Source organism: Seriola aureovittata, chromosome 22, assembly GCF_021018895.1.
Source record: "Seriola aureovittata isolate HTS-2021-v1 ecotype China chromosome 22, ASM2101889v1, whole genome shotgun sequence".
NCBI classification, from domain to species: Eukaryota; Metazoa; Chordata; class Actinopteri; order Carangiformes; family Carangidae; genus Seriola; species Seriola aureovittata.
The window spans coordinates 2962807-2986013 of record NC_079385.1 but is presented as its reverse complement, the minus strand read 5'-3'; the positions used below and the strand labels follow the sequence as shown (position 1 = coordinate 2986013).

Below are 23207 nucleotides of genomic sequence, written 5' to 3'. Positions count from 1 at the left end.
GAACAGACAGACTGACCATCGGGTCAGCTGGCTAAAATTCCGGTTGGCCAGTAGATCTTCAAAACTTCCATAAAGTTTTTATCTGCTCCACCAGTATCTTTACCACCTCCACCTGAGTCCAATATATCATAACTGCTGTTGTTGCTGTTGATTATAATTGGCTGGTAAGTAAGGCTTGTCCTTTATAGACAACAACTATTTATATAATAGATATTGGGTCAAATTGATATTTACAGCCTGTCAACAAGACAAACTTTAATATCTTGATTTATCTAGTTTACCTGTTCACCAATACTGTTTTACTTCTATCTGTGCCATGCAAGCTATGGGAAAACTTTTTCCAACCACAATGTCTGTCACCATTTAAAGACACAACGTTTTTAATGATACAGTAAAGTGATCTAACACTGCTGCAGAAACAAGACAAACTAGACAGCCTCATCGTTGTTGCTCCTCCACCAACCAGACAGGTTACAGTTTACATCCATGTCTGTCCAGAGTCATGTAATATACAGTATGTGGTGAAGCCTTTGACATTTAGTAAGAGTTATTAAGTGTATTTGCAGATGTCAGATGATGTCACAGTGAGCTTGACCTTTGAATGTCATCACTTCATCTTTTATCCTATTAGACATTTGTGTAAGTTTGTCATAATTTGTGTATGAATTCTTTAGTTATGAACAAAAATGTGTTTTGTGAGGTTACAGTGACCTATGACCAAAAATTTCTAATCAGTTCATTCTTGAGTCCAAGTGAATGTTTGTGCTGGATAATGAAATTCCCTCCAGTCGTTCACAAGAATCATCATCTTATCCATAAGGGTGCCTGTATGAGGATCTCTCAGTTAAAGTAAGCAGATTTGATTCATTCAGTCTGCAGCATGTTAGTGACAGAGAGCAGTGAAGGATTAGTGTATTGTTGCTGATGGACGTACTGCTATAGTAGTGACGACCTAAGCACTTATATTTAGCTTTCCATTACTTTAAGTTCTTATCATTTACTGGTCATTAGAAACACCTTCACCATTGTATCTGCAATTAGTGTAAATCAGCTGATGGTTGTTTGGTGTTTGTAGTGCTGACGTGGTCATTAAAGCAAAAAGGTAAAGGTTAAAGGTGTAATGAGAAGCATGTGGGCAACAAATGAGTTGGCAGATTAATTACGAGACAGGTCTATTAGTTACATCAGTGTTTCAAAATATGTATATAGTCACATTAGTCTTTTAAGCGAGTCCCTATCTGCCTGTTAAACAGTGGTGATGTGTTCAAATGCTTGTTTGGTGGTTAATGAGGCCATTTTCACTGTTGGCCAGGGCCAGACTCATCACAGCAGCACAATGACATGACAAATGCCGACTTATGTAACCAACACAAGCCCCTTTCAGCCTGGTCTCATCTGAAGCCCTGCAGGTTGCTTATTGTTAGAATTCATCTGCACAGAGAACACACTTTATTCTCCCAACACAAATGATGTAAATGTAGTATAGAACAGTACAGTCATTTATTTAGTGAGCTAAATAAAGGGACGTTTTCACCAGCATTTAGACCAAACCTGACCGTTTTGTACTAAATTCTGCCTTGGAGAAAAAAACAGAGCCTGTGGGCCTTTACCAAGGGAACTAAAACAGAAGCACAGACACACAGAGACGATACACAAACAGAAAGTAGGCCAGCTCCCAAAACACACAGAGAAACGCTAAAGTCATCCCCTCTCCCTAGCGAACAAGGGATATGTGGACACTTGTGAGAGCGGTGCTCTGGGATCAAGTCGTCAAAGTCAGGCGGTTCATTTCTTTTTTTCTTTCTTAATTTTCTTTTAGTTGCAAGATGACTGCCCCTAACCGGAGTCCTGACCTGCTTTACAGTGAATCAGAGGTGAAATGTTTGTTATGCTACATGAGGAGGTTTCAGTTAATTGTATTTTTGGGCATCAAAGGCCAATAAGGCCACATTAAGCAGGTTAATAGAAACGCACCTTATAACATAATTAAAGGTTCCTTATTTTCCTCTTCTCCTGTGTTTTATTTGAATCCATAAAAGGCATGACTGAGAGCGCAGACTGCTTTGTTGTGACATCACAAAGTTAGAGAAGTCCTGAAGGTTCATTTTAAGGCTCAGTTTCTGAGTATAGGCTGTGTGCATTTCACTGTGCACTGAGGCTTTGATACTTTCACAGTATTAATATAGAACCTAGACCTGCTTATTAATCAAACAAAACATGGACACCTACCTTTATACTATATGAGACCTTTAAACATCTACAATTGAGTGTGTCTTTGTGGTTGCACATTGAATACAATGAAAGCTTTTCATTCATCATTGATGTCATATGTGTTGCAAGTAGTAACATGTCTGAATAAAAATGAACTACATTTACACAATATAGCTGTAAAGTGTTTAAATAAACTGTTGCATAATTATTAACTTAAGAGGTGAAAAGCTGGTGGGAGGGATTTTGTTATGACACTAAAGAATGTGATTTGCCATTCCCCTTGATACACTGTGATGAATCATCTGGTACACTATACTGTAGCTGATGCATGCTGGGAGAATGTGTCACCTGATACGGCCTTATGTTGTGTAGGTGTGTCAGGCACCCATAAACACATACAAACAATGACAAAACACACAATGAGAGTGGGACAGTGTAAATCAAGGCTGGTGTAGATACACTATTAGCCAATAGTCAGGCAGAGTGGGTGGGGATTATTCAGCGAGTTTGAAGCAGGACATCCTGCAGCCGAGGGAGGAGTGTATGAATGAGCCAGAGAGGGAGTCTGTTGGGAGTGACACGCAGGCCTCCAAACCACAGACACTGGAGAAAGGCAGGCAGGCAGACACACACACACACACACACACACACACACACACGATCACTCTCACAAAAATCCTTCAACCCAGCTTCAACTCCTTCCTTGCACTGGGAGAGGCATGCAAACTGCACAGTGTCTCCACAACGGGCTCATTTCCACTCTAATCTAATGATGTCAAGAATATGTGCGTGTGTACAGAAGGAATCTATGGAATGTAAACAAGACTTAAAGGTTTCCTATTGACTTCACAAAGGCAGCAATTACTCTGAGAAATGAGAGGGCACAGAGCGAGACTGTAGCTTCGCCACGGTAACAACAAATTACAACCACTGCACATTTTAAAAATACACAAAAGGAAACTACAGAAAAAAGTAATTTATATTGTGTTATGTTTATATTCATGGAGCTTTTTAGGATAATACCACGTTCCTTAACCTGCTGTTTCAGACTCACTCTAGCCAGAGTCTGAGCTATTGTGTTATTTTTATAGTGATCTGCCAGAGACCAACTCCTTTCCGCTGTAGTCTGCTGCTTTTGAGGTTCCCTCAGTTAGTCAGCAAGCTTTAAGGAGTGACTATAACCAGGGACAGTCCAACCAGAACCTTCCATGACTTGGAGAAGAAGGATACAATGAAATAAGGGACTGTCACTGAGCCTAATTGTTAGCAAACTACAAAAACTTTTGGTATGTTGGTTATAAGACTTCATCTCTTAATACATATACAATATACATATACAATAAAATCACAGTTTACAGAATTGTCGTGACTCGGGATGGTTAACTGACTGTGGCTATTTTGTAGTGATTCTGCAAGGGCTCCAGGCTGAGACCAAAATGGTCACATATGTGACATTTTTTGTGTGTGTGTAAGTTAAAGTTTAACAGCCACATTTGTGCGAGTGCATGATGACCATTAGGCTGTTTGGGTGCCCCTCCGGCATGAGTACTGCCATTGTAGTTGAAAAAAGTACTTTTTCTTCTTCACTGGCTCAGTGCACAGATGAAATGAGAAGAAAGAAGAGGAGGCTGGTGGAGAGGGAGAGCCACCGAGAGGTCCAGACACAGCTGACGATGAGAGAGCAGGAGAGTCTGGAGCCCTGTGACTGAAAAAAGACCGCACGCTGATCTGAGCTTTGTTTGTGTTTGTTGAGATTTTATCTCAGGCTATGAGACGTGAAGCCGAGGAAGTGGAGTGAACAGTGTGTGGACTCTGCTTTATTCAACCTGTCCCTGCTGGATAACTAAGACTAGCTAACAGCTGTCTGCAGATATCAGGCTGATGTCTTGTATGAATTAGAGAGCAGACTATCAGATTCTACCCTGTCTATTCAAAGTGATCATTAAAGCGGATGTGCTGGACAGTTAAAGTATCTGCTACTGATAGTCCATGTGTTTTTATTCCTCTTGCTGAACTCTTCTGCAGATGTAGGCCTAAAAGAATATACATGTATCATGTTTTACTCATTTAGCATTTGCCAAGGAAAATAAATCCTTGTTCCAGTTTTATACCTGGGAAATGAATTTCCACCTTAGCCTCTAATGTGCAATTTACACACTGTTATATTCAAGGATACAAAAGTGTTGGTCACTTGTTGAATGTAGAAGAAATTTAAATTCCCAGGATAAATTCTGAGAAGTGCTTTACTCCACATTGACATTTATCTGTAAATGATTCATCAAGGTTCAAATCGATCGAAATTAATCGACTGGACTTTGTGAATGATGATCCAGCCGTAGTGTTGGTCTTTCTAAAGCTCAACACAAAATGCCACAAAAAAATCAGACAGCGTCATGCAGTTGTAACTGTTTCTAACCAGAGAGCTGCAGAAGACACAGAACTAACAGCTCTGAACCCGACAGTAATATCTCAGTGTCACCTGGCTGCACCAGGACATGTCACAAATGTTTACAGTAGCAGTAACCGTAACCCTTTGAACAGGTGAGTATTAGTGAGTTGGGAGTGTTTGTTAAGCTGCTACAAAAACTAATTTTGAAAGAGCTTATTTCAATGAAAACACCGAATTGCATAATGCCTCTTATCTCTGGCTGAAAGCTGAGACAATCAAGTTAGGTGATAGATATGGACAGAAGTCAGGGTTCCCTACAAAGAAAAAAAAACTACTTGAATATATAAAAATTAAGAGGCTATCTCATCTATTTAAGTCAAAACACAATCCCAATATCATTCCTTGTCATGAAAGCTCAGAGTTCATGGTGCCGATCCAACAGATTGACAGTGACGTGAAACTAAGCAGGTTACTGGCAGCACAGAGTTCATCTCAGAGCTTCTACCTTAGAGTGTAAGGGATGTTAGGGGTTTCAGCTCTTACAGGAAGATTAGTTCAGCTCTGACACTGAGTTTGTATTTTCTTCTCTGAGTGCCAAGGCAGTCTTTATATGGCCACTGCACACAAACCCTTTACACCATATTTAGATTCATGGCTGCAGCAGGTAAAGCTATAATCTGCTTTTCTCACACTGTAATAATTGTGCTGCTATAAAAAAACATATATGTAATTGATGGTAACAATACAATTATTAGTAGTAGTACTATGAAGGAGTTCTAAAATGTATTGACAATCATCACAGCCTTCTCACCCATGAGAAACGTAGCTGATCACATGACATTGTTGAGCAGTGACACTCAACAAACCTGTGGGAAAATCTCTAGTATTTCAGACACCAGCAACCGAACACATTCAGCAGCGGTCAAAGCCAAGACATCATGTGGTCACTTCGTCTGTTCCAACATGCCAACTTTAATATACATATTAAATACCCACAGTGTTACAGGTGTAACCTGTTTTATAAGGGTACAACCTGAATAAAAAGTAAGATCTATGTCAAGCTCTAGCTGGAATGTAGCTGGAATGAGTCTTGCATCTTAATCTATTTTTTCCAGCTCCTAAAGACATACTGTTGCGTGTCACTGGACTGATCAGAGCACGCTGCTGTGTTTGTTGGCAGAGCAGTGCGCTACCAAACACAGCATGTTCTACACTGAACTCTAATGACAACTGCATAAACACAGCAAAACTGAGAGGAATGAGATTTGTCCTGGATATTAGCAAGTATTCCAAGTACTGCATAAGCAAAGAAGTGTTACTCTGGTAAGTATCTGCATTAACCTTGTATGGTGTCCTGCAGGCCTCTGGATCCCAGAGCCAGAACCCAGGCCCCATTTTATACAAACACATTTCATGTAGCCAGTACAGTTGAACTTCACTTCCATCAATTCAGCAATTTCTTTCTGCTAAATATGCTGTGCAAAAATAGTATTAAGTCAAGCAGTTAGACCAATAAATATATGCTGATATTAGCATATTGTAGATTCAGTGTATCAGTATATATGTCTGTAATTAAGTAATAAATTGCAGCACATAAATGATGCTCAAAATTTTAGTGTTGAGCATTTGTTGTGACAGCACAAAGTTACAGAAGTCCTGACGGCTCATTGTAAGGCCCAGTTTCTGAATACAGGCTGTGTGCATCACAGTATTAATATAGAAGCCGGACCTGCTTTATAATCAAACAACACATGGAGACCTACTTTTATACTATATGGGACCTTTAAAGGTGAGTTGGGCATGATAGTTACCACACCTGTACCACAATGACAGGAGCTGAATCAGGCTAAATTGTCGTTTCATATGAGTCTCCTCCATGTTACACCCGCTGCTTTCCACTCACATCCAGCTGAATAACACTAGACCTGGCTAATCTCCAGCAGGCTTTGTGCAAAAGAGGCACCACATGCAGCAGTCATGCACAGACATATAATAACCAATCATTCCGTGGTTGATTGTGATTTTACTTTGAACTTTTAAAATGTTTCCTGCAGGTTTGAATTTGGAGGTTGAGACATTTTTACTCATGTTTTATTCAACAAACCGGAGCCTCAGACTAATCTAGTAATTACTCATCCTGCTGTAGTTGTTGAACACAGTCCTCATTTTGATCTTAGATGTCATAAGTGCAGAAATAATGTGTTCCTCTTACCACAAAAATTAGTAACAATTAAAGTCAATTATTACCTTTTAAATACATTCATACAGCCCAGGGTAAAAAAGGATTTGGCAAACATCCACACTGGGTGTGTGTGAGCAGCAAGAGAAAAACCTTAGAGCTCAGCAAAGAGCTACTGTTTAGGAAGTAGTGAGCAGTATGTAAGCATGACCGCATAACAGAGCTGCTGATGATGTAAGACAATGGTTTCCAAAGGCTCACAATGAGTCTGCAGTGTGAGAGGAATGTGAACCAAGTGGAGTGGCGTTTCAGGGACGTGACATCCAGCTGTCAGCCAGACTTGATGTGTAATAACAGCAGGTTAGTGACTGGAAGGCTGTCAGTTTCCTTTACAGGCTTTTCCTTATGCGCCAGATATTGATGACTATCATGGTTTTGCACAATGTCTTGTTGACAACAGATTGTTGTTGCATCCTCTTCCTGATTTACATGATTTCCTCCTTCTGTATATATCCTTGAATCTAAGATTCAGGATATGACCATGGACCCCAAGTTTCGCTTTCAATCACTGTCAGTTAATCTTGCGTTTTATTTTCTCCAGAACAGCCGAGCTGTGCATTTCATGAACTGTTGCTGACTGTGTGTTTATGTTTTTGGCTCTGCCAACAATCAACCTACGGTCAAAGTCTCTGAGATCACATTTTTTCCTCATTCTGATGTTTGATGTGAACATTAACTGAAGCACCTGATCTATATTTACCTGCATTTATGCACTGCACTGCTGCCACATGGTTGGCTGATTAGATAACGGCATGAATAAGCAGGTGCACAGGCCATGTGTTTCTAACAAAATGCTCGGTGTGTATGCTTTAAAAAAAGCACACACCTGTGTATGTAATGTCCCACAGTTCACACTGAAAAAACAAAGCCATCACACAGCGTGCATGCAAACTGAGACTGAAACAGACAGCCAAGACAACAGTGGAGTGAATTCAGGACAAGTCTCTGTCCTTGTGTGGCCCAGACTTAAACTCCATAGAACATGTGTGAAGAGACCTGTAGATGGCAGCTCACCAACGCTTCCCATCCAATCTGACTCCAATTGAGAGGATCAGCCAAGAAGAATGTGAAAAACTGCCCAAATCCAAGTTTGCAAAGCTTGTAGAGACCAAGAAGACTAAGATCTGTAACTGCTGCCAAAGGGGCTTCGACAAAGTACTGACTTAACTGTCTGAATATTTTTGTAAATGGGAGATTTCAGTTTTTGATATTTCATAGATTTGCAAAAAATCATAAAAAAAATTCAACTTTGTCACTAGGAGTTACTGAGAGTAGCTTTTATCAATTCAAAATGTAATCTATAATACAACAAAGGGTATAAAAAGTTATGTAGTCTAAATACTTTCTAGAGCGACTGTTCCCTCATAAAAGCTCATGCAAACACCACACACACCACACTCAAACTGTCTTCTCATCTTATCCCACAAGGGTAAATGTCTCCAAAGTTACGACAACAAAAAGCAAGACAAATATCTAAAAACAGCATCAACAATAAAAACAGTGGTCACAAGCCACAACGACCACTGACCTGATTTAACACCTCTGACAGGTGTTAAACTAGAGACCACCTCGCAGTGGATCAAACAGCTGCGTCGCCTGTCAATGTGTTGACGTTCTGAGCCATGAGTCGTTAGTAGATATTACTGTATTATTACATGACTACTCAGTGCTCATGGGTCAGATCACACCCATCTTCGAACTGGGCCTTCAGTTTGATGTCAACTGTCAACTGACTGTATAACACACGGTTGTTACGTTAGTAGACTGACAAAATCTGTCCACAGACAGAGTGCCAAAGTTTTCAAAACTATATCTGTGGTAGATCCTGCTTCAGGACCATGATGAGGCACACACACAAGGTGAAAACAATACCAGCCCTGCTGTCGTGTCTGGTAATCAAAACACAGAACTTCTGTGCAGCGACTTCACTATGTTGCCTCGTGTTTCTGTTATTTTGTCCACCCTGTTTTGTATTGGAGGGAACAAGGGAACAAACAGCAGCTGTGTCTTCACAGTTTAAGCAACACAACCAGCAAGTCACAATTAGTGCATTCAATTCCTACAGTGCTGAGCAACCACACACTCTGTCAATGAGAAGACTGTGAACAGGCTTTTCCTCCTCTGATGAACTCAGCAGCAGCCACACTTCCTGGTTTTCCCAAACACAACCAGTCATTTTGTTCAAACCAGCGGAGTATGGGATTAATAAACTGAACAAATAATTAGCCAGTTAGTTCAGTTAGCTAACTCATTAACGATTATTACAGTGTTGTTTTCATAAAAAAAAAGTTGTGTCGCAAACAGCGAACTGCAGCTAGCATTTGAGCTAACACCACTAGTTGGCAAACGTTAGTACTACCCCAGCTGTCATTACTATCCTGCGCCTCTTAAAACAGCATTATAAATAAACCTTTTTAATTTATAAGAAAAATCTAATTTGCATTTATTCTGTTAAAGATTTCTAAAACATTTTAGTGATTTTAATTATGATTTTTAACTCTTCAGTTTCAAACCCTAATTCTGACTTCTGGCAAAACAAGAAACCAAGAAACATTATAAGCAAAAGAGCACTTAATTTTCAGGCTGTTATAAACAGTAATTTGTCATTAATGATGACCAGAAAATCTACCATTACCACAGATACAATCAGAGCCTAACACCAGCCACAATCAACCAGAACAGAGCAACTGATCAACCACGGCTCACAGTCTGAACTAAGCAGGCTGCCTCTTAGAAATAATAAACAAACTAAGCTTACCAAGCTAATCTGGTCAAATAAAGGTTACCAAAAAAAAGAAATGGAAAAGAGAGAGACAGGGCTGGAGGCCATGAACGGTGGGAGTAAGGGAGGCAATGTGGGTCATATGTAGTGGTTGCGAGTCTGTGTGTGTGTGCATTTGTGGCTGGTGATGACTCCTCACACTGTTGACTACTAGCAGTGAGGCTCCCTGACACAGGATGGAAGGAGACCATCTGGTCATGTGATCACTGAATAATTGTAGTCAGAGTTGAAATTAGTGTGTAGCAACGTGTGTGTGTGTGTGTGTGTGTGTGTGTGTCATGCTCTTGGTGCTCAACCAGGCCGCAGCTTCTTGTTTGCAGGCTTCCAAACCACAGTGACACGACATCAGGCAGTTTCCACAGCGACTGCAGCAGTTAGGACAAAAGAGCTCTGAGCCTTGTGTGTTTCCGTGCACTTTTGTTTGTGTGCACATTTGAAAGATTGTACAAAATGAGGTTTAACATCTGTTCTGAAGCAATCTCACTGCTGCATAACATGTTGAGATTGGACGTCCACTTACAACTTAAAAACAACCTTTTACTGAGGCACTGTTGTGCCGCCATTACACTTTTTCTACTTTATAATAATACAATTATGTGCTTACATTTAACGACATTACCGCATCATTAGTTTAATTTAGTAACTTGAAGCAACATAACTGCACTGCATTGCATTAAGATAGCATCAGACACTCAGAGCAGACGCCTTTGGCTGAAAACACACAAAACTATGACATCATTATGTAGAGGCTCTACACCACACCCCCCGACAGCGCTCTCTCTGCTGTCCACCCAGCTTGCTCTTACACACACACACACATTCATTTACACATGAATACCCAGGCACTCACTCGTGCACTATCTGATACACACAGCAACACAGACACACACATACACGCAGGACAGTCTTGTTGTGCAATATGAAGGAGTATGACTCACTCTGATTAAAAGCAGCACTGCAGCTACAGACCGAAGCATCTCATTGGGTCAGAGGAAACATGATACGGTCTTATGTCACTGACCTCCTCAGATCAGCACATCACATCAATAGGTAACACTTGACATTTAGAGCCGGTTAAATTTGGTGTAACATGACAGCAAAGGTGATAAGCCTACATAAATTAATGAGCCAACCCATGTTTAAAATCTACTGGCCCAGCAAAGCTGCTGTTAAGGAACCAGACAGAAGGTTACCCTGGAAACAACATGGGGCATTTTCTTTTCTGCGCAAAAGCTCTTCAGTAAACTCACATCCTTCCTGCAAAACTAATCCCCCACCACCCACACCCCCAAAACAAAAAGGAGAGGCTTTTCAGGAGAGGGAATAGCCTCAGAGAACGGCTCAGCAGCCAGAGTGACTCAGTCATCTCAGTTTAGGGAAGTCGTTTGCTTCAGACCAAACTTACATTGAAACTTCACACACTGATGATTAATAACATGACTTCTTCTCAATTTGCCTCAGCATCTACAGTTGGCTGTCCTCTGCTTTAGCCTGAGGCACCAAATGGACTCAACAGAGTGAGGAAACCTGCCAGTGCTCACTGAACACTGGTCACATACTCTCCTGTCACTGAGCAGTGTTTCTGGATCAAGTCCAGGATTCAACTTCCACTGAACACAGACCTCGGCTAGTTTAGTCATTCAGATCATTGTCATAAATTGTGTATTAGTACACTAGTTTGCACAATTTAATTTCCTCAACAAAGCTCGCTGGAAATAAAATTGAAAATGCCATCAGTATTTATGCCAGCTATCTGAGAAAATTATGTTAGTATGAATTTAACCACAATCATTGAGCCAGTTTCTGCAATAATATTCCCTAATACAGAAGTTTAGCCACCAAAATAAGTGACTTATTGAAATATGTCAAAGTACAAAGAAGTACAGTCTCAACAACTTTAAAAATGGAACATTTTTTGGTAAGATTCATTCATTTCCTTAGAATCACTACACTCAGTGGATTTGCTTGTGGTGGGAAAAGTACATTTTCTTCATTGAGTTAAACTTTGATGAACTTTGAAACACAAATTCTCACCGATGACTAATAGCCAGCTGTTTCGACAGCACTGAAATTTAGAGGGAAGAACCACAGATTCCAAAATACAGGAAGCAATCATAACTTATTAGCCGTGTCCTCTTCTGTCCACTTCTATTTAACTTCCTCTATCGGAGTATAAAGTGTGCCGCAGCAGAGGCATAATCTGCAGACAGTGATGAGATGGGGGTCAATGGTATAAATACATCCTCTTAATAAATAGAGTTAACAGTTTGCTACCTGTCAGTTAGCAACCCTGATCATCACTCGCTGGTGCGAACCGGTCTTAAACGCTGAGGTTTCACACTATGGTTTTGAGTAAAGCTGCATAACAGGCAGTTAAGCAGGAGGGTGCTTGTGACTCTGACGAGAACTATTTTGCATTGATTTGATTAGCTATCAGACAATGTAGCAAAAATACTGCAAAAATATTCAAATGTTATCACCTCATGAAGTTAACTGTCAGTGTGAGGGAGAATCCAAGCAGGTTCATAAGCACCATTGCACTGCTGCATTATGAGCATACTGGTGTTAACATTGAGGTCAATTAATCACACACATTTAATCACATTTATACTGTGGTTAAAAGGCAGCATCTAACAACAGTGACAAGACTCTGAACTCATGCAGCGATCACCCTCAGCCCCAGCAGACACAGGAGTCACAATGAACAGCAGTGAATTAATACAGAGGCTGACAGTCTTAACTAAGGTTACGTCACACTACTACGTTTTCATTTTAAAATGGAGTTCTCAATCGAAAACAATTTAAGTATAGACTAAACACGTCTGAAAACGCACGGCGTACGTGAGCCGGTGTAAACAGGAAGAACACCGTCTACTCTGCTGTTGATTATCCACACAAAATAATAGGCATGTCCTGATTCATTGGCCACCGATCATTATCGGACGATTTTCATTCAAAACACGTGATTGGTAAATGGCATTAATGCTTCTAGTCACGATCACCTTAAAACGGATCACCTGTGGTTAATACTCTGGTGTCTGTGGCTAGAACCTGTGTGCAGTGTAGTGTGCTGTGTGTCAGTGTGTGACAGGCCATCAAAACAAAACAACGTGTCAGGCGTGTGGAACTTTTACAAAATGTGTGAGACGCCATCTGCAATGCATGCAAAAAAATGATCGGTATCAGCCGATCTCACTCATAGATGATTGGTATCAGTGGCAAAAAACATGATTGCGGCATTCCTACAAAATTCTACTAAGGCGGAACAACAAAGACAGTTGTAGTGTTGCAGAATTTAAGTGAACAACAGCAAAGACAGCAAAAGACAAAAAGGTCAGTAACACTTGGAATTCATTAACACGTTGCATTCAACACTAGTAGTCGAGGCTGACGAGAGTCAATCAGGGAGCGACAGTGGGAGTCTACGGCATCATTTCTAAAGGTCTCAGTTTTTCCCGTCCAGAAAACAACACAACCCTGGAGTTTTCAGACTAAAACGGGACCAGTAGTGTTTCAAAAAGTCTCTGTTTTAGGGCCTCGAAAACTCTGGAGTAGTGTGGATGCCAGGAGGAAACATGGGATAAGAGATGCCTTTAAAACGCTTTTAAAAGAAAAACATAGTTGTGTGGACGTAGCCTAAGCACCAGCTCAACACAATTTCGGTCTGTAACAGACGCAACACAGTTTACTCCTGACTTGTTTCTCTTTTTGAGAGACGTGTCTCACTAAAAACCACAGCTAAACCCTGTAAAAAATGCATCTCAAATTACATCTTTAGCATAGTTTATGGATCATTAGGGTCCATTAGTACAACGAGCATACTCTAAATTGGCACAAAAGGCACCAATACCTCAGTGAGGTTTCAGTGGAGTAAAGCAAGGAAGGAAAGAGCAGCATCTGTAGAAATAATTCAAATCAGTCTTTTACTGAAATAAATGTTGCACATGTAAAATGTCAAGAAAAAAGGTCACGAAGAGGTCAGGAAACCTTTGTAAGTCATCCTCTATGAAGTATGCATGATTGCCCATGTGCGAGGAGCTGGCAAAATTTGCCACTAAGGTTGATGTGACATTCAAAAGTGACAGGATCAGGGTGACATAAGTTGAGGGCAGTATCTAGGACTCATCAGCATGACAATCACATGATGATGAAGGCACATGGCTTGCATGCTGACACGATGCTGTCACAGATGATGTCCTGTCTTGCGGCTCTAAAAAAAAAGCTTCAAGTGGACAAGGGGGTAAAGATGTTGCCAGCATTTTGAAAAACTCTAGCTGCAAAACACACCGAAGAGCGACCAGCTGATTAAGAGGAGAACAGTAGCAGTAGACAAAAGGATGTGGCTATATTAATAAATCTGGTTATCTACTACAGACACAATGAAATGAAGGAAACGTGGTATGATTGCAAGCAGTTTCTCAAGAACAAGATGCAAACAAGACTTCCGTGTGCTACCCCAGAATACTGCAACAGGAAACATGACAGCTGTGGGCTAAAGAACTCAATCACAATTTATCTTCTGTCGCACAGACCTTTGTCTTTACTCAGCAACACACTTCCCTCTGTCTAATAATTTCAACCAAACACTCCTCTTTCCTCTTCTATCAGCTCTACTACAGACTGTGTCAGACTGATTTCAGTCGCAAATTAACCCTGAATACTCTTTATCCTACCACAGCAGTCACCCACACACAGCCCGGAAATGACATCTTGTTACTTGGGAAACCAATAGCCAACATGCGTGTGTTTCTCATAACCAGACAGGAAGCAGGCCAAGTGACAGCAATACAATGTAGGCAGACAGTAAGATTTGGGCTGAATCTCTAGGCAAATTACTTTTTTCTTTTTATATTTGGAATCCCAAAATACACACTTTTAAATAGACATCCTAATAACACTGTGTAGTTCCTCCCTTTGCTCTCAAACAGCCTCAGTTCTTCATGTCATGGATTACACAACATGTTGGAAACCCTCCCCTGAGACTCTGCTCCTTGTTGACATGAATGCATCACCTCATTTCTGCAGATGTGTCAGCTGCACATTCACGCTGCCAATCTCCTGTTCCTCCACGTCCCAAAGGTGTTCCACTGGATTCAGATCTTATGTCTGTTTCTGGCACAGTGTCAATCTGCTTTTATCAAGAGAGCAAACTAAATACTTGGAACAAATGTGCAGCAGTGATGGAATAAAGCTTAAAATGTGTATAAACCATTCTAATTAATCACTCCCAGCAACTAGAGCCATTTAAATCTGCATAAAAATTAACATTTATTGTGTTTATTTATTGTGTGTGGCAGCAGGACAGATACTGCGCCATCTGAATTGAGAAGTGTCGCAGCAGAGCCCAGTGCCAGTGTACACACAGCCGTCTACTGTTAACTTATTATTTCACTTACTTACTGCTTATTAAATCACATGCAAACGACACTAGGCACATATCAAACTGTTCCATTATGACTGGTAATCTGTTGGATTACAGCAGCTCCTCAACACTGTATTAAAAAGCAGTGCAAAAAATGAGGCACTTTGGCAGCAACTGCACGTTCCATACACTTGTAAGTAGCTGAATAGCTGCAATGGGACTATATTCACCCGGGTGCAACCAGACTCTCCGATATATAACAACCAAACCCTCTGATTTATATTCCACCTCAGCTTGCACTGATGCTCCTACATACTGATTGAAGATGCCGAGATACAGTCAGTGCGCCCAGGACCCACCACCTTGCATTCCTGTTTGACCACACACGGCCAGGAAGAAAATTTCATTTCATTTGAAATCTCATGGCTTGAGAAGAATCTCCTCAAAATTGCCTCATCACAATGTTGTGGATGTACTTGTGTACAAGAGATATTGCTTGAGTCAAACATTTATTACAATGCTCCTCCTAAATCAGACCAATGTGTACATTTCATTTCTCTCTGTGTGCATTTACCTTTGCGCTGCTGTAGCCCTTATTTTAATCCAATAACATTTAACTCACTTCAAGTGTTCAACAAAGTCTGCACTTTCACGTACTGTTTGTTATTTTTATTTAAAGATGACATGAGAAAGGCCTAATCTACAGGTTCATATCCGTACAAATAAATTAAAAACTTCAGCATGATATAATATTTTAGTCTTCTCTCACAGTCTTAGCAGTTGACAACCAGGAGTGTACCACCAATATATAGACCTGGGCTGCAACAGTAATCTAAATAACCTTTAACACAGACCTATTTCTGATGTGCCATAAATACATTACAGTATCAAGCCAGGTCCAGACCACTGGCACTCCTTTAATCTGAATATTCAACCCAATCACAGGCCACACATAAGATTAGAGCCGGCACAGTGGGTGTCTTAGAGGCAGATTTCCTTTATATTTCTGAAAGACAGATTTGACCTAGTGGCCATCTGAATAAAGAGGAGACTTAATCTTCTACCATCAGTCACTCAGCCAGGATTTCTGATGCATTTATGTAGACACCACAGAGAGAATTAGTGGAAACTGAATGGCCTAGCAAAGGGTAAATATTATTATTGTAAATATTACAATTCGACTGAAATAAATCTCAAGTTGACTTTGAGTCTTTCAAGAAGGACTGAGTATCAGTCAGTTTTTCATTGAGCTGATATGATGGAAGGAAGATGTGTAAGATGCACTTTAAAGAAAAAAGGAGCATAATAAAAAATAAATAAGAAAACACTTATTATTGATAATTCTAATGAATAAATACATAGTAAGAGAGGAGATGCTTGTCACATCCATATAAAGTCTATAGCCCTTTTCTAAGAGTTAGCATTGCTCAAACAGGGTGCTACAGTGATCTGGTTACCACGGCAGCTAACCAGCCTCCAACAACCAACCCTATTAATCCTAACAACCCCCCTATCTTCAGATCAAAACGGTTCCGGACACGCTGGAATCACCCCTTGGGGATTTGAATGATCGCTCACTTGGCACCTCCAGGCTGCCGGAGAGCAGCACTGACTCAGCCTTTGTCCTGAGAGGGGACAGAGACATTCTCTGAATTCCAGGGAAACTATCAAAGCACTAAGGAGGAGGGCATCCCTAACGCCCCCTCACACTTACAAACCATGTTTACATGAATATGTTTGTGTTTTCAGTCCTAAATATATCCAATGTGTTAAAATATGTCTCCATATTTAAGTGTAAAATGTCCTGTGTGGTAGTAAATAACAAAAAGAATGTATACAAACAGACACCTTTGATGAAGACCACCTTAAGAACAGGAAATATGATTTTAATTGCAATTATTCTTAAATCTGCACACTGACTACTTGAACTTTGTTTTTCTCAATGTAAATCTAGGGCATAAGACCAAACCATTTGTTGCCCCCCCTTGGGTGCAGAGCACATTTACTTAGTAACAGACAAACAAATGAGGAGTTGACCTACACAGCCTCAGCATTATGATCTGCCTATATCGTATCTGACAGGAGAACAAGTGTCTGCTGACAGAAGAGATCTACATGCTCTGTTTGTGTAAAGAAACATATGTGTAGAAGCATGTATGTGCATCTCTACCCCAAGAGTGCATGTGCGCACACACACAAACTTCTCTATATCAGTGTACTGGGAATGAGGGAATGGGGGCAGCTTTGGGGCCCTGGGGCCATCGGCTCCCTCATGAATAACAAGCATTCAGCACAGCAGACGGACTCTGCTGTAATACAGACACATGCATGCATGCACGCACGCACGCACGCAGGCAGGCAGGCACGCAAACAAACACACACATACGCACACACACACACACGCACGCACGCACGCACGCACACACACACACACACACACACACACACACTAGGACTAGTGTAACATCACAAGAGAGATGTGTGATGGTTTCTCCTGGACCAGCTGTCTGTAAAAGCTGCAAATGGTACCTTTTTTTTTTCAATCATGATTTATGATATTATTTTTTTGTCTTTTTAGTCCCATATAGTATAAAGGAAGATGCCCATGTGTTGTTTGATTATAAAGCAGGTCTACATTCTATATTAATACTGTAAAAGTATCAAATCGCTTAGTCCACAGAGAAATGCACACAGCAAACTGAGCCTTAAAACCACCCGTCAGGACTTCTGTAACTTTGTGATGTCACAACAAAGCAGCCACCGCTCTCAGCCATGACCAAAGCCATGCTCACCTGGACCCACCATCCAACCTTGCAGGATTTGGTTTCTCTGAGTGTTTACCTGAAATCTGCTATATTTTTATTGGACCACTCAGAAAACAGTCAGCCAATCAGAAGAGAGGATCAGAGCCTCCTCTCTTAGAGTTCCAGAGAGAAGCCTGAGAGACGAGATGTAAAACTACATTGAGATGGTTTTTGCTTCTTACAAATACAAATACCAAAACATTTAAAGCTACTGCATATTAAGACAAAATACCGCCACAGTTAACTTCAGCCCAAAATATATAAAGCCCAGTGGTCAGTATGCTCATCACAACCCGCAGCCCACAAGGGGGGGGGGTTTAACATTGCCGTGGTAACGCAGCAAACACACAGAGACAGCCACAAACATTCAGGCAGCCATCTGAGTGGCAGGCGGTAGAGCAGGTCACGCCAACACACAAGCCTCAGTGCACTGCCACGACCCAGCGTCACTCGGTCCCTCTATGAAAGGCAGATTGTGAGGGCTATTTCTGGAGGGCCTGAAAGACTGCAGCCCCGCTCTGGAGCGATGGAGGAAGTGGCTGCCCGCAAGCAGGCACTGCTGGCAGCATCACACACACTCCTCTCTACTCAGGAGAGGATTGTAGTCACCCTCTGATCCTGATGTAGCTTCATGTACAATTTCACTTTCGTCTCAGTATGAAAGGCACCCACATAGTTTAGTCATAGCGTTGTCATGATGATGGAAATCCCCACTTCAGCGCTTCAGAAACTCTAAATTGAATTTTTTATTTATGTTCAAACATTTCAAGAAATTCATCCTGTTCATGACACCTTGGGGGGCTAGAGGTTTTTAGGTGGAAACCATGAATCACAATGTTGCTGCATGCATGTCGCATATCACTCCACATTTCCTCCCTTATTTCCTGTCATTTCTCTTCTGTCGATCCCCTAATGAAGACATAAAATGCTCCCCCCAAAAAATACAACAAAAAATGTTGCCTGCCTCATTTCTATGTTGAGTATGTTTGCATCTTAGGAGAGGCTGTTATGGATAAAATCCTCCATCACGTTACATTGAAAGACACATATTATGATAGTAGGCCTCGTTGATAAAACAATAGCAATACAACCGGAGAGAATGGTTGTTTGATAGAAAGTGCAATAGTTTCATGGTTGCATGAACAAGACCCCAAGTTTGCTCCTTCCCAGCCTCATAAACAGCCTATCACATCCCTTGATAATGGAGCGTGCTACAATTGACAACCAATCATTCACATCACCGCATGACAAAAGAACATAACCTACACGGAAGCATACTTCACTTCTTCGAGTCTCTTCTAATAGTCTTTGTTGAAAATAGGTTATTTAAATTATCAATAATTATTGGTAGCGTGATTGATAGCTTTTTGGCCCTATTGCCCAGCTCTATATGTGATAGAGTAAAAAATGAAATAAACTGTTTATGGAAAAAATAACCAGACACAAATGCAATCCACCAAACTGTATATCTGACAAATCAAGCAACAAATATATAAAAATCTGATATTGCCATAAACTAATCCTGCTCACTGAATTCCAACATTGACAACAATGGCCTCACACACCCTGAGACATATTACCCAACCCTAAAACATCTCACACTGGATGTGATAAATTAACATATCTAGTAGCTGTTCTGCATACAAATGGTGCGGACAAGAACAGAGACAAGGGCAACTTTTCAATATGAGAGCCGATGTAGTACGTGAGTTTCAATAAGGATATCGAAACAATACTGTTTTCAATAACTACGTTTAAGGGGTTTTTATTTTTTGACACGCCTCAGTTTTCAAATGTTAAATGTTGTGAGTCAAACTGAGAAAGATGGCAGTAAAACTGGTGCCAAAAGTGAAATATGAAACTATTTTGTTTACAGAGTTGACAACCAACTGACACGACAATCAATGCTACAAAACTGTCCTGTTACAAACTTCTTGGAGGCTTTTGTTTTGTTTTCTTTGCTATCTTAGCACCATTAAGTCTTACACATCATAGCAAATCACAATGTCACACCTCTACAATCATGACAACATTGTATTTTTTTTGTAAACACAACAGCCCACATCTGTGCTCCGTCTGCCCTGCGAGCACCTCTTTGTGTCCTCACTGGCCTCTAATGTTGTGAATGGTCCCGGCTCGACAGCAAGCTGTAGGGGTGTGTGTGTTTGTGTGTGTAGAAGAGGCTGGGCTTCAGTGGAGGATGTGTATGCCAGAGCTTTCACTTCAGCCTGAAAACAACCACCCTGCATTCTGTTTAGAGCCGCCGCAGCAATGACCAACACCCTCAAACTACAGCGCCGGAGGCGCACAGATGGAGCTACAATAGAGCCTGTATGCTTGCTAGCATCTGTGTATTTGTGTGTGTCTCTGCACTGTCTTGAATGAGAGCGCCTCGCACAGATACACACAAAACCAAACAAGCCCCCTTTCCTGGTTTTCAGACACGCACAAGGGGGCAAACTGGATTCTCGTCTCTCTCGGGTTCCCTCCTCTTTTTCCTGTTTGGGCATCACACTGTGTATCTAATTGGTCGTCAGGTCTTCAGCCAAGTGGAGGAACCGCTGTCAAAATACAGTGACATGCTGTGTTTCTATAGAGACCCTTGCAAGGGGGACCACACCCCAGCAACTATGGACTTTTCCCAACTCACAGGCAGCCATCTTGGCTCCAAATAAGATCCACTAAAAGTAGAGCTTAGCATCTAGGTTGAGCACAATGTGAGCAACCTGACACCTTAGAGACAATGAGAGACAGTGAATGGATGATTCAAGGCTCTGGCCTCAGGTTAGTGTCTTTTGGACAAGTCAAACTGTTGCTGGCTGTTTAAAGGCTCCATCTAAAATCATAAAAAAGCAGGCAAGACACACTTCTGCCAGTAGGATCTTCTGTTTGCAAACACCCACGAGGTTTCTGTCAGTGACAGCGCTCTGAGAGGCAGATGTGCCGCGATTATGTTAGTCCTGAAAACCTGTCAGTGCCCACGCTTGCAAAAACATTCCACCGACTGTGTGGCAACGAGCACAGACTCTCTCTCTAACACACACACACACACACACACACACACAAACACGTAGACAGGATGCATGAGATATTTAGACACAAGAGGAAACTCCACTGTGCTGCAGAATTCCTGGTATTCTTATGATTGAGGACCGTTCATTCTTGACTCACAGCCAAGTGTTTTCTTTACAGTTATTCAGTGCCAGCAGCACCACAGCTGGAGAAATGAAAATACAACCAAAAGGTCATTGTACACATGCACAAAAAATTAGAAATCTCCACCCCCTCACATCTCCCACCGATACTGTAGCAGACATTGATTGTTGATTGGTGAGCATGCTTTCAACAGGAACATGCCAATATAAGCAATGCTAAAATCTTCAGCTAATCTCTTTTTGGAGCTTGGCATTGAAGTTTGAGGAACCAGACAAACCTATAGGGGCAAAAGATATCATCAAAAAAAGACTGAGCAGAAGCGTATTGATCTAACTGCAGTGGCTGCTAGGAAGTTAATAAAGGCTTGTCACTGGCTGCAATGATAATGATAGGAGTAATCTAATAGCAGCTACTGCAGACGTTCAACACAACAAAACACTTGAACCTAGAAGCATGGAATAAAGTTACAGTAATGCAACAGCAGACACCAGCAATCATCATCACCCTTAAATGTTTGGCTTTACAAGGCACGGGCGCCTTGATCCATTAAAGCCACTGTGGCTTTATTGTCTGGTTCCCAGATGCTTTTTACAGGCTTGTTCTGCTCTGCGTTGCATTCAGGCAGGGTAGAACAGGAAGGAGAGTTTCTGCAGAGTTTGCAGTGTCCACGTTATAACATCCTGTATTCAGCCCCCTTCTGAAAAAATACAAGATGCAATAAGTGCATTCGTGCAATGAGAAATGTGATGTATGTTGGCCCAGCATCATCAAGATAAAAGCCGGTTTTCTGCCTGCTTTTAGCCACAGAGGGCTTGTCATGTTACAATTTGCCTCTTCTGAATAAATCATAGGCAAAAATCCACTCTAAATAAAAGGCTCCACCACGTTACAAGCTGCATGCCTCCATCGAATAGGCAGGATGAATATTTCATGATTAAACGGGCCATTATACTGCACAGATCTAGGCCAAGGCTCAGGGTGAAAGGGGGGGGCTCAGATAACGGTCCAAACCCCGTCCCAACAACACAAGGGAACAGAGCTCCGGTCCAAGGGGGTTCAGGGAGGGGCAAAGCCATCTGGGTTAATCCACTCAAAACACAAACAAAGAAAACAATCTGCAACTCCGCCGAGAAGCATCGATTTCCAGTTCTGAAAAGCTTTCAATCAAGTCCAAGCGGAAATCTGCAGGGTTTTCGTGGACTGACTGTCCCAAGTAGCTGTTCAGGACCCTGCAGGCACAACACTGACAGGTCGCTATCTAGCATCTTTAAAAATCCTGATTTAAAATCCCGGCAGCTGCACCGGCAACACTTATAGATGAGAGACAACTCAAACTGAAACGGGTGAATAAATCCGTCTTAAGGTCACAGTCGACCAAACAGACCCCCCCTCCTCCCCCTACCACCACCCCCCAAGCTTGTCCGGCTACCGTTAGCTTTTAGCAAGTTTGCTGTCAACAGAGTGAAACGGTTTGTTTTGCTGAAGCTAAAACATGTCTGGAAGTTGAGCACTGCAGTGAGGCTGTGCATTCACTGCGCTCCCCCGTCAGAAATGCGGGACACCAGCTGACAGGCGAGCATTTAAGTACACTAATCCAGTGAGGCCTGCGCGTCCCCGGCCTACAGTTCGTTGCTAACTCCGAGCTGACAGCGCCTTGCGTCGATCAGCTGCGAGTGGCGACCGGCCAGTCCCCGCCTCCCTCCTAGCCTCCAGTCTGCCCACAGCTAATGATACGCCGCTAATGCTAGCATCGTAGGCTAACTAAAGCACCCACCTCGCTTGTCGAGGTCGTAGCCAATAACCACAAAGTAGTCGGCGAGCCTGGCCATCTTTGGAGCTTACGGCGACAGGCCTTTCTCGCTGAATCCTCTGCTCTTTTTGCCGTCAATTGTCCATTTACGTCCTGCCGGCGATAGACACATCACGGGCGACAGTAGCATCCTTCCAGCTGCACCCCGCCGCCATACTGTCAGACTGCCTTGCCCTGACAGCGGAGCCACGAGTCTGCGCACTGAGGGACGTACAGGGAGGGGCTGCTCGACAAGAATGTCCCATGTGAGGAGCAAAAACCAACTCTGGGGCCAAGAGTCTGCCCAAAACTGTTAAAAAAAAGACCCCCATTGAAGTTTTAACTGTGCCATCGCTTAAGGGGTGAATGGTGATGATGAATCCGGGAGCCCTAAACTGAAGTGGACCCACAAAAATCCAGTGGAGATATTCTTTTTCAGAGGGCCGGGATTGTTTTTTATACCTCAGATTCTCAT

The 23207-nt window shown here is 41.8% G+C and overlaps 1 protein-coding gene and 1 long non-coding RNA gene across 6 annotated transcripts in view; one reads left to right on the top strand and one right to left on the bottom strand.

The window, feature by feature from the left end:
- The window catches only part of sbf1 (SET binding factor 1), a 66711-nt gene extending 43788 nt beyond the window's left edge, over positions 1–22923 (bottom strand). For all 5 annotated transcript variants that reach the window (XM_056367081.1, XM_056367083.1, XM_056367082.1 and 2 more), the window contains exon 1: positions 22718–22923. In XM_056367081.1, coding sequence (XP_056223056.1) covers positions 22718–22772 — 55 coding nt within the window. In that variant the 5' untranslated portion in view covers positions 22773–22923. The remainder of the gene's footprint in view (positions 1–22717) is intronic.
- Positions 832–4185, top strand: LOC130163170 (uncharacterized). The gene is made up of 2 exons (XR_008826406.1): positions 832–3121; positions 3807–4185. It is a non-coding gene; the product is annotated as an uncharacterized LOC130163170 (long non-coding RNA).
- Positions 22924–23207: the final 284 nt, after the last annotated feature.